Genomic DNA, 18,389 nt, shown 5'->3' with positions numbered 1-18,389 from the left:
AAAGCGATGTCCACCGTTGTCCCTACATCACCCTCCCTTGAAAAGACTATCACCAGTGGTGTGTCCAGGGGGTGGCCTAAACTGGCACTTGCCACCCCTGGAATCTGACTGGCCACCCCAGGTGCCACCCATTATCGTAGAGTAAGGAATCTTTATATTGCATTTGTATGTTGCCACTGTTGTGTTGCGATTGGTACATTTATTGTTTAAAAACAGGAATATAAGACACTTCGTGTTAGTATGTAAAGTAGGTATGGGTAGTGGCAATGCCATTCCGATGTGTGTGTGTGTGTGTGTGTGTGTGTGTGTGTGTGTGTGTGTGTGTGTGTGTGTGTGTGTGTGTGTGTGTGTGCGCGTGTGCATGCTAGTACTTCATGCCGCCCTTGCATAGGCGAGGAAGTCTAGGCACACCCCTGACTATCACAGCACCATTCCCCTCCATACATGGCACCCCCATCTCCAAGCCCACCATCCTACCCAACCCCTGGACACAAATATACTGTATACAGTACACATACACACAACGCACACATATAGTACACTTACATTATACAGCCACCCTCACCCCATGAATGAACTGATGGCTTTTATATCATATTTTTATAATGGTATGATTGTATAATATTCATACTGTGTGTTGACTGAGTTTGTCCGTGAATAATTGCTATGGCAGAGACCCCACCCCTTCTTTAAGGAAAAATGTGTTATTTGGAATTTGAGCATAGACAGCATTTGTGAATACATGGAACCAATTCCGAAGTAAGTCTCTACATTGTGATGTCATTAAATGATAACCCGGTTCTGCTGATAGTGAATTGAACATAACCGTGTCCTAAATGTGACAGGAGTGAGCTATCACATTTAAATTCGCTTTATTTCACTGTAGTGTTAACCGTTCCTGAGAAACCACCATGGTCTGGTCTCCACTCTCCACTGTATCCACAGCATACCTGCGAACACTCCCGATACTCGCAGGAGTCTCCCTATTTTCAACCCTTTCTCCCGCTGTGCACCCTATTGGTAATGTCCCGCGATTTCATGTGCAATGCATGTACAACCAACCCTGCCTGATGTGCGTCGCTGGTCACTGAGCTCGTTCAAGACCGCTCTGCTCAGTTTGCTGCTGAAAAGTGAAAATGGATGAAAGAGTTCCCAAGAAAAACAATTCCACCTGGTGTGAGACATTCCCTTTCTAACCCCCAATACATCCATATTTATTTATTCATTTATTTTATAGTGAGCTATGAATGTAAGATTAATTAAGTCATTTTAATTTCACATCCTTGTGACTTGTGATTCTATGAATCTTTCGTGTAGTGGGTAGTACGGTATGTGGCGGGGGTGTTGAGGAAAGGCCATTTGCAGATACTCCAGAATTTCTACATGTTTTTCCAACTTAATTTAGGCGGGTAATGGTCCATAGATTCAATCTCCTATTCACTGTTTAACAGCTGCAGGATTTGTCTCTTGATATCAAGGTTGCAGTCACTGCCGTTTCTACTTTTGAGTTGCTCATTTTCTAGAATGAACTTTCGAGAGATCAAATAAATAACAGATGGCTTGTGTTTTTTAGAGTGGGGATATGCCGTGAAAAATATAATTAAAGGACCATACCAGTGTCACAACGAGTCATTGTCTATTCAGAAATTCTGCCACATATTGTACATAGTCATTGACTGTAAATCGCTTTAGTTTGTAAATGCCCTCATCTGTTTATTTGGTCTTTAACCGCCCTCATTCACGTTGAAAAGTTGTGGGAAACTTTCTAGGCATGGTTAATTTGGCCACAGAGCCATTTATTGTCATTACAATTACTGTATTACTATAATGCAAACAAAGCCATTGAGGAGGACTTAAATCTTAATATGCCGGTAAAACATTTTTTTCCCCAAGTGCTGCATTTTAAAGTCAAAATTTATTTTGAAGAGGGGTAGCCGAAGTGAGGGTAGCCGAAGTTGACTGAATTCATTACAAGTCATTATATTTTAATGACTATGGAGAAAACATATGGAAAATCTAAAACAGAAAACCTTTTACAGAAGAATAGTCTACACAATGCATACAAAATTGTGAATAGACAATTACATAGTGATACCGGTATGGTCCTATATGTGATTACCTACATGGTTCAGGCACCATTACTCACTCATAGCACTTTGCTGGGGTATAGATGGAGTTGTGAGTTGTGTTCTCTCCCCAGACGGAAAGTAAACACATTTACAGACTTTTGAGATGCATTTGTTGTGAGTGAGACAGTGAGTGGCTCTTTCCTCTATCAGGAGGATGTCTGGCTTGGATTTGGAAATATTACCCAACATATTTCTGCGGAAATTCTGTAAACACAAACTTTTCATGTCAGTAGTCCAAAAACTGTGCTGATATTAAATAGGTTATTAGTTATAGTATCAAGATTATAGATTAGTGATTTATATCATTTTACAACATCGTGAACATTAAACCATTCACGGTCTCCAACGAATGGCAGTAACATTTTGTCTTTAGGTGTATGTTATTAATTTGGCCAGCAGAGGGTGCTTGTGCTTTACATTTTTAGACTTTAGAATAAGAGATACTCAAGTATTGGAATAATGAAACAGTCAGACAGACATAACAAGATGAGTCAACGTCACGGCCGTATTCAAATTAATCTACCTAATTATCATCTCGAGTTATATAAGAAAATAATACTGTGTTAATATAACCCACTACCTAAAGCCCATTATTGGATCACAATTTGATAATTCACCAGATCGACTAAAATAAAGGCCATTGTAATGTATATTTTTATAGCAAATAAAAATACTGGAAACTCACTAGAGTTCAATAAAACACTATATCTCTCAGTCTCATGGCACTCATAGTCTGACTCATAGTCAGGGGATATTAAAAAAGTCTTGGAATAAATTCCTTATCAAAAAAAATCTTCACCAATGTGTTTGCAAAGGTGTCTAGTAACACATCACAACTTTATTGAAATTCAGTATCCCTAGATTAGATTTTTTGACAGCTCCTTAAAGTTGGAGTACCCACCATAACCTTGGTTAAAAAAAGAATCCCCCAAAGAAATCCAAATTTAATTCTGTTTTAAGTAGCATGTGAGGTGTCAAACTAGGGTGTTTTTATGATTCTGAATCCATTGCAATCATTTGTTTTGCACCAAAACCACTCCTTGGGCTAAAAACGGCCCAATCTCAATGGGCTTTTTACACAAAAAGTATACATGGCTATGGCCGTTTTTAGCCCAAGGAGTGGTTTTGGTGCAAAACAAATGATTGCAATGGATTCAGATTCATAAAAACACCCTAGTTTGACCCCTCACATGCTACTTAAAACAGAATTAAATTTGGATTTTTTTTTTCGTTTTTTTTTTAACCAAGGTTATGGTGGGTACTCCAACTTTAAGGAGCTGTCAAAAATTATCCTAGGGATACTGAATTTCAATAAAGTTGTGATGTGTTACTAGACACCTTTGCAAACACATTGGGGAAGATTTTTTTTTGTAGGGAATTTATTCCAAGATTGGAAAATATTCTGCTAATATCCCCTGACTATCAGTGGTTTTCAACCAGTGGGACTCATGGTCCAAAACATCCGTTGTGAGATTATCAAAGACCCAGGGTCATGTAAAAAGATGACATTAAGATATGGAAGGTTGTGCTATGTGGGGAATATCGTACACCTAGTTGTGGCTTCATGGAGAAAGGGCCTGAACAAAATCACTCGAGAAGTTGAGAACTATTTTGAGAATGAGGTCAAGCTTATATTCCTTGGTAGGAAGTTCTATGAGCAGTAAGTTAACTCTAGTTAAGCGAATCCACCGTGGTGCATCCCGTTTGTCTGAGCTTCTACATGAACACAACTGCCCTTGTTCAGGGGAGAGAAGCCAAATGGGGAAGGTAATATTTGTCCCTGCACGTACACCTATGGGCTGGGGCGGCGATTGTCAGCAGGGAATGTTGAGATCGGAGGAGTAGGACAAAGGTTCTACGTCCACCCGGTAGTGAATTGGCATAATGACTGAATTAGGGAGAAGGGGTAAAATAAAATAATTGTACTCAAAATGTACAGAAGAAAAAAAAACAAGATTAAAAAAACAAGTTAATTGTAGTTTAGTTATCTTTGTTGTCCTTGTGAAATCACACAGGGCTTTTGCTCTAAGAACGACTACAACTACACGTTTGGCTCATGACTACTTCACAAAAAGCACAAATGAATGAGTGTGCATCTGAACTAGGTACTCAACTACTGCTCTTCAATAGCATCCTTATAGCGTACCCTATAACTATATAACTATATATATATATAACTATATATATATATATCTATGTATGTGTGTGTGTGTGTATATATATATATATATATATATATATATATATATATATATATATATATATATATATATATATATATATATATATATATATATATAACTACCCTGTTCACCACTGTTATAGTTGTGGACTCTACCATCCACTTGAGCAAAGATGATGTTTTGAAAACAATATTGTTATAGCGCTTGGTGTGGACAGTCCTGCCTAGCAAGACAAAACTGCCACACTTTACTAAAGGGAATGTTATTCTGATAACTGATCCTTTCTTTTTAACTTGACCTACCATCAATTTCTAAATATTTTGTACAAGTATCAATTTTCAAATGTTTTCCTAACAAAGACTACTTTATGGTGGGTGATCTTTTTTTCTACGCCTGTAGAAATCCAGTTAGACAAATATTTTGTTCTATGCCAAAAAGAATGGACTCAATACATTGCTGGTTGGTGCACTTCAAGGGATATTTCACTTTCAAACATGTTTGAGGTCATTTTAACGTGTTGTGTGTGCACCCCAGACCCAGGGAGTTGCTTGATTCAGTATTTAGATATTTGATATTCATTTTATCAGACACGCCCCTTCCTACAGTATATAAACCCATTGCAACTTCAAAGTCCATTTTAACCTTGTTAGATTTATTGAAAACCCACGTCCATGGTTCTGGTTCTGATAGTGTCCTTCTAGTATATGGGGGGGTTGTATTTTTTCAATTACTTTTTTAATATACATATTTTAATGGAAAAAATAAAAATGTCCCCCAAAAAGTTTGAAAAAATAAGCGAAATAATTGAAAAACAAGCCCCCTCATGCATTATCAGTCACCAGAACCAAGTACATGTGTTTTCTATTAATTTAACATGGTTGGAATTTGAAGTTACAATTAATGGGTTTATATAGGAAAGGGGGAGACTGATAACATTAATATCAAATATCTAAATACTGAAACAACCAAGTTGAAAACTATCCCACAAAAGCCAGAGTAGATGTTAAAATGACCCCAAACATGTTTGAAAGTGAAACATCCCATTAACCACTTAAAACCTATAAAACTTGTTGACCGGTGTCCCCCAGGGGTCTATACTTGGTCCCCTATTTTTTTCCCTCTACACCAAATCTATTTGCCAAAAATAGCCGATCAACAAGCTCACAACGCATCATCAGGCTATGACATGAGCTTGTATATCTGCTATTTTCCTATTATGACATTTCCAAAATAATGGTGATGCTAGGGTTCATGTCGTAAAGTGGCGATGATACCCTGACAAAGCTACCGAATAAAAGTATATTAAAAGAATGTTGTGCCTGTTGTATGAAGTCCTGAAGTGGAGTGTTGTGCTTGTTCACAGTGTACTTCGTCTGTTTCTGTTGCCGATCGGCAATCAGGTTTGCAGTTTCCACAGCAGTGATTAGGGACGGGGAAACGGGAACCAGGTGGGAAAGCTGATCATTGGTCAGCACTCTAGTCTAATGCAACTTCACCTCAGAGCTTGTTTGCTTCTGGTGACAGAAATGGGAGATGTTGCTTGTTTTTCTATGAAATGTAAGGAGAAAAATGCAAAGTATCCGGCAGAGAGGTTCCATGGGGTGTACTCATGCAGTTGAGTCACAAAGCCAAACGCAGGAATACTCAAAACGCCACAAAATTAAAACCCACCTAAAAACGAGTTGTCAAGGATTTCAATCCCCTCAGTCCCACAAACTAAATCTGTGGAGTTTATGTATGTATGTATGTATGTATGTATGATCAATGAATCCTTTGTGCGCAGTGATGTACTGTAGTTTGCTTTTTCCAGAAGTACTGAGGAACAGAACACATTACTGTGACGGGCCAGCTGACACTTCGGTCTTCACGGAGGCACAACACTGACTGCCCCGTTCATGGTTCGTCGGCCTGCAGGTGGGACCTCTTGAATTCTCCAGTTTTCTCTTTGGGTCTCCGCAGGTTCCTCACATCTGTTCTTCACACCGATTCCTCGAGCCCTCAAGGTTCTGTTCCCCACTAAACTGGGTCTCTCTCTGTACGATACTTGTGTGCGTAACTGTGCATGAGTGAAAGAATGTGTGCCATGTGTGTGTGCATGCGTAATGTGAATAAAGCACTGTTTGTTGTGGTATCCAGAGGCTTGAGCAAGTATGTATGCAGGTGCAATTAAAAAATGGGAGGGGGGGGCGTGGAAATGGGGTGTTGGGGGGGGCTGACTTAATACATGACATATGCATGTGCATTGGGAGGCAGTGGCTCAGGAGGTAGAGCGGCTGTCTCGAAGCCGGAAGGTTCCCGATTCGATCCTCCTTCCTCCTGGCTGTGTGTCGAAGTGTCCTTGAGCAAGAACCCCTAACTGCTCCTGATGAGCAGGTTCGTGTCTGGCATGGTTGCATCCGCCGTAGGTGGGTGAATGTGTGTGTGAATGTGTATTGCATTAGCATGTAATGTGTAACGCTGTATCTGTGCCATTGCTGTGTGTGTGCGTGCGTGTGCGTGTGTGCATGAGTGTGTGAATGGGAAGTACATTGTAAAGCACTTTGAATGGGCAGAAAGACTAGAAAAGCACTGGGGTGTATTCCATGAAGTGTACATACTTATGTATTTTGTTTTGATAAAACTGCCACAAAAAAAGCATCATAGGTTCCCTGAATATGATGGTGCTTGTTGTGCTGAGGAGGGCAAAAGTATGGGCGGCCTATTTGTTGAACACTTGGTTTGTCTTTCTTTCTCTGGGAGGCTAAAGAAACTGCATTGACCGGTGAGATTACATCCATGCCCTGCCGGCTCTGAGGAACTTGCTGCATGTTCAAGCAACCTTCACAACACAAATGTATTCCATTTGACTGGACAGATGTGAAAGATGTGGTGTGGGAGTCACAGTAAGATTTGAAACAATGAGGTTTGAGAGAGCATGGCCGAACGCACTCTCAAACCTCAACTCATCCAGCATGCCGTAACGTGCCCGGTCTTTAACCTCCCAAAACGTCTCTCCATTTCTGCGCTCCGTCCAATTCAAAACACTGGCGATATTCTACAAGGTGACCGAGGGCATACCTGCCAACACGCCTGATACTCGCAAGAGTCTACCTATTTTTAACCCTTTCTCCTGCACATGACTGGTAATTCCTCCTGTTAATCTCCCAATTACGAAACGCCCCTGCGCCACTCGTAACTGCGCTCGATCAAACCCGCTCTTGCTTAGTTTGTTGCTGAAACGGGAAAATGGATGAAACTAAATGTCAGTGAGTCAGTCCACATGGTGCGCAACCTAACTCCTAATATCTATATTCTAGCCACACGTGCACACGCACACAAGCACACCCGCACACATATTCACACTTCCACCATGTTTGCACTTGATGTTTTTGTGATGTACATTTTAGATGTTAGATCACTTTTTGTATATTTTCTATTCATTTATTTTATTGTGAGTTACGAACGTAAGACTTCATTACATCATTTAAATTTCTCATCCTAGTATTTATTCTATTAATCTGTAGTAGTATGGCGATATATGTCCGAAGTCATAGAGGGAAGACCATTTGCCTACACGCCCCAAAAAATCTCCCCTTTTCAAAGCCTATTGTTGGCAGGTATGCAAGGGCACGGCAGATTTAATGCAGCCCTAAACTCCTTCCTGCACACTATGATCAGCAAACACAGGTTGTCTATCCCTCCCTTCCCTATGACACCCTAACCAAACCAACGGACCAGGCGACCTAGACTCTTCTCCCTCCCAAGCTGTGGAACGACCTCCCTCCGTCGTCGGTCAGGACTGCAGTCACTCTCCATCTTCTGTCGCAGTCTGAAATCCCACCTCGTCTGACTCAAATGCATTTCTTAGCACCTATTATCTGTGCATCTGTACTTCCTGTGTGTCTATTTAGATAGTTGCTAGTGATAAATAGATGCTCGCTATGTTGTTTACTTGTAGACAGATGCCAAGTTAATGTTTTAGCACTCTTCGACCACTTTTTATGGCACTCTGACCTTGCACTTGATGAATTGCTCTGAATTAGTGTGTCTGCTAAATGCCTAAATTGTAAATTGCAAAGGCTTCCGTACTGATACCGATATCAAACTACTTGTGCTGTAGCTGCCTTACAAGTCCCATACACAGCTAGCACAGCTATATTTGTACTAATTGTAACCCTGATCAAACCGGTCTTGAATAAGTGAGTTATTATTAATTCATTGAAAAATGGTAGAGAAGTAAATCGTAATGCTTTGCTTGAATAGAGGCTGGATAACTTACATCATAGAGTACGAGTGGATTGGTTGGACATGTCTTGAGGTTTCTGATGTGTGTATTGTTCAGAAAGGGAACCTTTTGAGTCATGATGACATAAGAGCGAAACATAGCAGGAACAGTGGTCATACTTCTTAAACCCACAAAAAAAAAAACATGTGTGCTTTGGAGGTGCTTTCATGTTGCATCAGTGATTCCCATTAATTTGAAGTGTGAAACGAGTGTGTTCCACAGCATACCCTGACCAGTCAAGTTCGATTTTCATCTCATCACGTTCCAACATTTTGTATCCGAAAATAGACACTATAAAAAATGAACATACTTACCCATTGCTGACCCCTGGAGTTGTGTTTGTGTGTGTGTGTGTGTGTGTGTGTGTGTGTGTGTGTGTGTGTGTGTGTGTGTGTGTGTGTGTGTGTGAGTGTGTGTGTGTGAGAGAGTGTGTGTGAGAGTGTGTGTGTAAGTAATGGTACAGAGAGGAGGGAACTACTCTAACAGTGACAGAGAACACATGTGCGTGTGGTTGTGGTATGAACGTGAGGTGAATGGTACGTACACGCTGTGATAAACTGAGCTGGTGCTGTGGAAGTAGACTGAGCTGCAGTGAGACTGGGGTCGCTGGCTAAGGGCTGCGCCTGCGACGTTTCTTCCTCCTGCCCGCCATCAGCTTCCTTCTCCTCTTCCCCTTCTTCCTCCTGTCGTTCTGCCAACCTCCGAGACGTCCTAACCGGCCTCTGTGGGGCAAAATATTGGCACAGATCAACAGATGTACCGTATAAAACTATAACTAATTCATGACCTTCAAATAGGGGGGAAACGATTGATTACAAAATTGCACAGCATCACTCTATTACATACTTTTATGGTCTAAGTTGAATTGCCTAGATTAAAAGAAAAATGTATCAACTGATCAATGATGAATATAACTGGTAGTTGCAGCTTCGACACCTTTCCATTAAGTGATATATTTTTGTTTAAAACAAGTTTTTGCTCCCCACTGCTTACAGGTACTGTGTGTCACTGTACATTTGCAAACTCGTGAAATCTTCTGCATTTACCCATCCTAACTATTAGCAGCAGTGGGTGCTATTAATGCAGTGTCTAGGGTGTGTCTTGCTCAGACACATTTCGACACATAAGCGAGAACCCAATGCTCAAACTTCCATCCTCATGTCCCGCACGTCCCCCCATGTCCCATTTCCTTCCGCCTTAGACTCGCTGCGGAGCCAGGAGGTGAGGAGGAGAGGCGAGGACGGAGGGGTCGATCTGGTTCACTCACTCTTTGCTCAGTCAGCATAATTTTGAAGCAATGGCAATCACTCATGACATGTCACACGCTCTTGGCTTGCTCCTGACTTCTCCAAAACCAAATTAAGATTTGGGACGCGAATGATTCGAAGAATTGGGATATAGCCATTCACTGGGCAGACCAGGTTATGAGATAAGGATCTTCTGATGGCTGCCATCAACATTCCGAGTAATCATTGCTAAAGAGTGTTTGTTCAGTAAGAGGGGTCTCCTTCTCTCTACATTTTTATGATGTCAATTTTATCAAATTAAAAGAGAGAACCCGCATATAGTTTCATCACTTCAAAACTGTTCCCTTGTTTATCCTGAATCCTGTATGAGTTCTCTCTTATTTTCTATTTACTAACAAGCTGGAGAGATAAGGGACCCCTGTCACTGAACAAACACGCTAAAGTAACGATTACTATGGGAATATAGAGCTATTAAACACTTATTATAAATTAAAGAAAATGTAACTTGCACCCATTCTAGAGAAAGAAAAACAACAAGTGTTTAACAATACAATAGCTAAAACAGCTACAACGGCTACAATACCTTTGAAGCTGGTTTTGCGGCGGCTTTCCTCTGAGACCGTCCTCTGGCCTTCGGCTCCTTGGTATCAGAAAGTGACTTCATGGTGAGGGCTGCGTGCTGAAGGATGCAGTCGGTACCGCAGTAAACAGAGTCTGGTAAGGCATGCCTGGAGCACCTAGGGCCAATGCACAGCGCCTGGGAGCTGTCCGTCTCAATAGCAGTATCTGGTGCTGTATTAGGTTTAGATTCTTGCTCCGTCTGTGGCTCCGTCTCCTCTACCAGCACAGGCTCCTAGAACCATTGACGTTATGTTAATACCAGAAAACCTGGGGTGCACTGGTAGATGGTCAGAGAGTGCCTAATCGCACATAACCGCAATGTCCCTGGTACAATTCTGGCTAAACAAAACAAAAACACACATACACATATATATCCCTATCCAGGACATGGATAGGGATATTCCTTCCTCCTCAAGAAGGAACATACCAAAGAAGAAAACATGCAGGGATCATTGGCGATCAAAATAATATTCTCTTCTCACCTTGACGGCCTGCTGATTTGAGGGCCCTTTCAGGAGGTAAAACGGGGGCAGTGGTACACGTTCCGGCAGGTTTGGCTCAGGCTTGGGCTGACCGAGCGGCGTCGGCTGACCGAGCAGCTCGGGACGATTCTTGACGGTGCAACGGGGACAGATGTACTCCTGACCTTTCTTCTCCATCAAATGACCCCGTGTCTCACTGATGCCTACACAATCGCCATGGAACCAGTCCTGACAACCGTCGCAGCAGATCATGAACCTAGAAGTGAAGAATGCAATAACGGGACAAATGGTGGTGAAGCAACATGATGACAAAGTGAAACTCGCAGATGGTTTAGGTATGCAAATTGTTGAAGGAGTGATTCTGCCTGAGAGCTTGTTGCAAGACATGAATACCTGCACATAGATGGGTAAAGGGCTGTTTATGTATTCCGCACTATATTATGTCGCAGAATGCTTTTGGACATCTTTGAGGCAAAAACTTTAGGATTTCATTGTTTTATCTCATGTTTCTCTGTATCTAAATGTGTTTCTCTCTTCCTGGAACTATTTGTTTTATTTGTGCTGCTGCTGCCTGTCTTGGCAAGGTTTACATTGAAAAAAGAAAAACGTATCCATAATTTCAATTATGTTTTTCTCCTGGTTGAATAAAGGCTAAAAAAGTGCATACCTCTTATTATGTTTCTGTCTACAGATGCAGTACAGAGCGTTGGGGTCGTACCCTTCACTGTCCGATATGCTGGTGTACCCCTCTGCGCTCCTACCGCCCCCTTCAGCTGCCAATGCTGCATCATCAAACTGGCCCGCCGTTGCGTCACCACTATGCTCTGAGTCCGTGTCTATGATGATGCAGTCTGAGCTCGACAGCTGAGCAGTACACTCGGGCACGTCTGTTAGCTCAATCCTCTCAGAACTCCTCTCGGTTTCCTCCTCCTTCAACGGCTGTGGTTCCACTTGACTGACGAACATCACCGCTTCCTCTTCTTCGTCGTCTGCCGTGCTCGACTCGAGCTCTGCCGCCTTACCCTTCCCACGCCCCCTTCCTCTTCCCCGTCCCCTGCCTCTTCCTCTCCCTCTGCCTCTTCCTTTGGCCTTGCCTCTAGCGCCTTTCCCCTGCCTGCCTCTGGCACCTGCCAGCTTGTCTGTAAATGCCAGCTGCTGCTTCAACTTAATCAAAGTCATTTCATCGCTGTCCTCCTCTCTGCTGGAGAACAACACGGTGTCCTCGCTGTCTCCTCCTGCACTCAGAGACTCGGGGGCCTCCATGTCATCAGTAGCTCCCACGTTGTCAGGAAGTTCGACGCAATCGGAAGCGTCCGCATTAGCAGATTCCCTGCTGTTGGTGGCTTCCGAACTGTCAGGGGCCCCCATTACATCTGGCACATCGACGGACGCGTTGCCATTCCCACCAAGCAGCGAGAAGGCAGTGTGAAAGGCAGACCCAAAGTCCTGCCATGAGCTGGGGTCAACGCTCCCTCCTGCCACTGGCTCCGTGTCCTCTGGCGGTGGCTCTGTGTCCAGTGACACCTGCTCTGTGTCCACTGATGCTGGTGAGGAGGGAGCGGACCATTCTAACTCATCTATAACATCCCTAGTCGCACGAGTAGCTCTTTGTGGGGTAGTGGGTTCTGGGGGGGTCGGCTTAGCTCGCCGACCTCTGCCCCGGCGTGGGGGAGGAGGAGTAGGGTCTAGATCTATAACCTCATCCATGTATTCTCTCTTGGCAATGGTTGTCCGCCTGAAGCCCCAGGACTTTTTGACATCGGAAAGGGTTGGCCTAGCACTCTTCTCTGCCGCTTCCAGCTCTCTCTGCCGCTGCTGATCAGGATCACATTGCTGCTGTTCTATAGTTATCAGAGAAGAGAGGAAAGTAAATGAACCTGGAACAAGAAAAGGCAACTGAAAACTGCTATAATAGTACTACATACAGCCTGTTCAGAACTCTTCCTCCTGTAAGTCTCATCAGGTGCTTATTGCTTAAAGACCCATAATCAGAAACAGTGTCTTCCCCAGGGCTATTACCAGGCTCAACTATTGGCTACCCAGCGTATTTCATTGCACTATTTCAAATGATAGTAAATTGAATTGAATTTAGTATTTAGTAAACCAGATATCTTACCACTTCTTCACTCTTGCTTGTGGTTGATTTTTAAATCTCTGTGTTGTTATTCATGTCCTCACTGTTTTTTCCCCATTCACTGCCTTTTGCCATTATTTTAATGTTGTTTTATGCTTTTGCTTTTCTTTTTTGCTTTATTGTTAAATTAGTTGTAATTGTAATTGTATTCTTGCTCTGTAAAGCACTTTGAGCTGCATTTCATGTCATGAAAGGTGCTATACAAATAAAGTTTATTATTATTACTTTACCTGAATTTCCACCGCCTTCACCTGTAAGACTGTAGAATTGTTCTGTGTCCATACTGCCAACGGTTGCATACACGCTGCTAACACAAAAGAAAAAACAATATAATAAAAAGGCATACGTATAACTTATAGATTGATATGATCTTCAGTGTTTGGGAAAATGCTTACCTCTCCAGGCAAGTGTCTGCCAAACTCTGCTTCCAGTTCAGTTTGTCTTACTCTGTGTACAACAAGAAAACAATAAGACTGTCTACATTAGATCATGTGTAATAACATGTGTGTGTGTGTGTGTGTGTGTGTGTGTGTGTGATTTCTTTTGCAATTATCAGGGGGGGAAAAGACAGAATATAATGGCTTAGAAAGGAGTGATGTGAAAATAATAAATAATAATGAAATGTTCTAGATATGACATTTCTAAAATTCCTACATTTGTACTGTGTGAGGATGAAGGCAATGTGATTAAAACAGCCCCTTAACATGGATCTAAAATGTAGTCCTATATCAAACTTTTTTTCCCCCCTAACCACTAAAAAACAAGGCTTAAGATTTAGAACATTTTGTGTAAACCCTTGTCGCATCAATTCAATGTGATTTGAAATCACAAAACCAAAATACAAGCGTAGAAGACAGATGGTGGAACCAGCTTGACAGGGCCAGGCCACTACTGACCACATAACAAGAAACTGAATCTTATGTTTTCATTTCAGCATGTACTGTGATACACATGAACAGGGGTCACGTTCATAAAGTTGGCACAAAATCTCTTGAATTTAAGCTTGGTGTCTGTCTGACTGCACTAGAGTCCAGTGTGGTAACCTGATTTCTATTAGGTGGATCAGGATTGATCAAACTGGGATAGACAAAGCACAAATCATGTGTTAGTTCCTCAACTTTTAAAAGCATCTTCAATCCAAATGGGATGAAAACTATGGGATTTTCTGTGATATACGTGACATAATATCCATGTGGTCTGGTGTTAGTTGAAAAAAAAAAAAACTTAAAACAAATAAGTGAACACAAAAGTTATGTGAGGAGGAATGTTTGAGAGACTATCCAGTAGACTTGCCCCAAATGTTAAATTTGAATATTTTTCAATCCCAGATTTAGAGGATTGAAAAATATTCAAACCCCAGAAATCCCAGCTTGTGGGAGATATAGTGAACATAAGGGGTTTTTCCCTTTGCAGTCTCCATATGTGTTGCACGGATGGAATATGTGATGTACCGTATGTGAGCAATGTTTGATTGGCTTTCTTAGCCGTTTGTGAGTGATGTTTAATTCATGTTGATTATTCTGACATAATGAATGAAAAGGTACAATTAGCACCATTTGATTCTGCACATGTTAATGTACATATTGGCATAAACATTGACTATGGGACTAATCTGATGACGGTCCATATAAATTATAATGGACCCAAATGTTAAGTTTAAATAAAAAATACCTGCCTTGACTGCAAGAGCAGTGCAGAAGTTCTTTTTCACCTTTAAGATACTAAGTGTCACTCTCTCACCTACACAATACTGGATTTGCAAAGTGTGTGTGTGTGTGTGTGTGTGTGTGTGTGTTCAATGTATAGGGTTTGCGCTGATGTGAGTAGGCCTCTCAGCATCAAGGGTTGGATTGGGGCAAGTCCCTGTGACATGCTAGCAGAGTCATGTTGTCCAGGGGATGTACCTACAGTATGGGATGTACTTGTACATCAAACCACCTCACGCTACACAAACAGGAAATAGGCTCCTGCCCTATGGGCCACATGGCTCAGCAAGGCTTGCTTACAAGCATGTATGCTTGTAGACCGTATGTATGCTTGTAGATTTTTTCAAAGTATAAAGTTATTAAATATGTCACTCATTTCTTTGTATATTTAAGTTATTTGTCATATTTAACCTGTGAAACGTTTGTTTGCAAAGCCTAAAAGCAAAAAATGTAATATTTATTTGTATGTTCCAATGTGCAATGCCAGCAAAAACACAATTAAATCATGAATCGCAATTATTTGTATGACAATTAATCGTCAGGTAAAATGTCAGAATCGTACATCCCTAGATCTGAGTGCAAAACCAAAATGAGTGACATTATTGTGGCATTTAAAAAACGCTGACACTCATGGTGGTACCCTTCTGTAATGGATGGATTAGAATATCTAATTCTGATCGGCTTGCATTGTAAAACCTGTTTGATTTGAGTGACGAACATCCACTGGTACACAGTGCACACGGTACACAGACAGACCATCGTCAGATCAAAGTTCAAAATGACTAGCTACTGCCTCCTCCTTTATACTGCAGTATAGGGCAGGGAAAAATGTATATATCGATATGGTGGTATGAGATTGTGTGGGATTGTGTATATCGTAAATTGTAAATGTCGTTATCTTCTATATTGTGAAATGGCGCAAGTGTCCTGGTTTTAATCGCTAAAATCATATTTTTATACAATTTTCAAATTATATATTATTTTGTGATATTTGATTTTGTCCATATTACCCAGCCCTAGTAAAGTATGATTTAGATTTAGATTTGGATGAAGTCAACCTGCCCAGGGTGACCCGATAGGCTAATTTTAGGGTTGGCCAGACTATTTGGTGTGGGTCAATCCCTGCTATCTGTTGCTCTTTCCTGTCCGTCTCTCTGGCAGAAATGACCAAAGAAATTACCCCAAAAAAGCCGTCCAGTAGAAGTTTTGCTTCAGGGCATTCACACATGATTTCCCTAAATTTCAACTACTAAGCAGATGCAGCTGACTGCTCACTAACCCACCATCACTACTACTCACTCCCAAAGCTACAGTAGACATGTATTTGATTGCTTTTCACTCAATTTAGTCATGACCAATTCCTCATTTGTTTATTTATTTTATATCCCCATTAGTTGCTACCAAGATAACTTCCCTACGAGAGACCAGATTATTTATGCAACTAAGACAAATCATGTCACTGCTCCAGAATGAGACACCAAAATTCATGAACTGTGACATAACGCAAGGGGCTATACTGAAATTAAGCATGTGTGGATATAAATTATAAACTTTCTATAAGTCTACTAAATCAGTATCAATCGAATCAACGGTCAGTAAAAGGCTCCAGGTCACTTAAATTTGGGGACATGGTTATCTGATTCCAGCTTTGGTTCATTATTATATCTAGGCTCATGACATGTAGGTAGGCTGTCCGAATGAGAAATAGTAAGAAATCATTTTGTGTTACAATAAGTTAAAACGTATAACAATAAGTATAACAATAAGTTGAAAACAAATATCTACTTAGGAGCAGAGTTGGGCAATATTACTCAGGAGAGTAAATATGTTACTTATTACATATTACTCCTTACATATTACATTATTTATTACTTGGAGTCAAGAGATTATATTACATATTACTTTTGATGTACAACACAATCTGTTTAGCCAGCTCCTTTTAGAACGGAATATTTTTTTTTTTGAACAATAATAAGTCACCAATCAGCCAAAAAGGCTATAAAATAAAGCAGCAATCTCTCTTCACCTTTTTAAACAAAATGTTTTCAAAAGGCAGGCAACAAAACCTGAGTAATATGTAATATGTACTATTTTTTACATTGTAATATAGTACAATATTACTATTTTGACAGAGTAATACCTTACCCTACTCGTTACTGGGTAAAATAATATTACAGTAATATATTAAAAGTAACTTGTTACTGCCAAACACTGCTTAGGAGTCAGCACGTGTTACATGTTTTGTTTCCAGTCAATGATCATGTGATGTGGGAAAGGATAGTGACTGTGGAATTCGCATAGATCAGTTGTTATTTGTCAGTCAGCACGAGCTATTATCTCTCCAACTTGAAATAATAGACCCAAGAAAGTATTGACACCTGGAAGTTAAGAGGTATAGAACCTACAGTAGATTCCCTAGGTTAAATTTACAGGGCCAGTTTCCTACAATGAAAACCATTAGTATCTAGACTAGGGATGTTTGATTTCCTGGCCATGCCAAAGCTAGAATTCTGAATATTGTTGATTATGGCTCAAATATTATATGGTATCTGCCGTTTTGGTCTGTAGTTTCCCTTTGTTATGCTCAAGGACATTATCAACCAGCACAAGGGTTGGAAGGATGAAAATACATCTAAACACGTCCGACCATTGTTGATGTAAAATCTACAACAATTGCAACAAACAAACAAACAATGATTTACCCTACAAGGCCTACCTTTAACTTACTCCCTCACCAAGTACTACTCTTCGGCTTAAGTGTATTATTTACACTTATTCAGCCACTGTGCTGTATTTATGAGACATTGGCTATCGGTTTACGAGATTAGGAACCCCAAATATTGATAAAATATAATGTTAAAATCTGTTAACATTAGATAAACTGTGTAGTAGTACTAGTGTGTCTACGTGTCGACGGTTAGCACCAAATAGCTGGTGTGTTTTGTACTCCTGCTGAACCAATTTGCACTCAAATGACCACAATAAGCTCTCCTTGAGCTTTCTGTGTTTCATACTTTTTGACAGATATGTGCGACTACGAATATATGTTCATGCGTTATTTTTTGTCAATAAAAACAATAAAATGTCCTCGTCAAGTCGGTCCAATGCACTGGAGAAGGAGACATTGTTCCATCCCAGCTGCTACGCACACTGTTAGCCGTTGACCTGAAACGTGTTGTTGCTGTTTTGCAATGATTATACCGACCCGTGTTGAATATCAACAACCTCAAGATATTTCTACAACACATTTGGTGAATAAAAGCGATATCATACCTTCGGTACTAACGTTAATTTTCCCTTGTACGGAACGTTTTCGCTCAGCTAGCTAGCTAGCGTAGCGTTACCCTCGCCTTCCATTTTACCATTAGAGGCTGCGTTTCACTCATGTGGGGAGGAGCTATTGGGAGGCCAATCCACCATATCCGGTGGAGAGCGGATGCGGAAACGGCTTATGTGTGTGCCGGATACAGTAGGCGGGTTCTAGACCAGACCAGAGCACCGAGCAATAAGTACAAGTAGAAACCAGGCTTTTACACAATTTAACGAGAAAAGCCTGGTGACGTCCGACGTAAATAGCCGATCTACACAAGCTTTCTCATGCCATAGAGCTATAATGTCGCATT

At 41.0% G+C, this 18,389-nt stretch overlaps 1 protein-coding gene across 5 annotated transcripts in view; it reads right to left on the bottom strand.

Annotated features, from left to right (window-relative positions):
• Positions 1–18,122, bottom strand: part of LOC311052799 (uncharacterized protein) — a 42,586-nt gene extending 24,464 nt beyond the window's left edge. For 2 of the 5 annotated variants that reach the window (XM_084068005.1, XM_084068009.1), the window contains exons 1-7: positions 18,040–18,122; positions 13,456–13,507; positions 13,291–13,364; positions 11,594–12,762; positions 10,927–11,182; positions 10,407–10,676; positions 9,121–9,298 (exon numbers count right to left, since the gene is read on the bottom strand). In XM_084068005.1, coding sequence (XP_083924131.1) covers positions 9,121–9,298; positions 10,407–10,676; positions 10,927–11,182; positions 11,594–12,762; positions 13,291–13,359 — 1,942 coding nt within the window. In that variant the 5' untranslated portion in view covers positions 13,360–13,364; positions 13,456–13,507; positions 18,040–18,122. Of the gene's footprint in view, positions 1–9,120; positions 9,299–10,406; positions 10,677–10,926; positions 11,183–11,593; positions 12,768–13,290; positions 13,368–13,455; positions 13,508–18,039 lie in introns of all 5 variants that reach the window. The other 3 variants (XM_084068007.1, XM_084068008.1, XM_084068006.1) reach the window with 3 other exon arrangements.
• Positions 18,123–18,389: the final 267 nt, after the last annotated feature.

Source organism: Gymnoscopelus microlampas (assembly GCF_963454915.1).
Source record: "Gymnoscopelus microlampas genome assembly, chromosome: 10".
Lineage (NCBI taxonomy): Eukaryota > Metazoa > Chordata > Actinopteri > Myctophiformes > Myctophidae > Gymnoscopelus > Gymnoscopelus microlampas.
The sequence above is the reverse complement of the archived record's forward strand: the minus strand, read 5'-3'. Positions and strand labels throughout refer to the sequence as shown.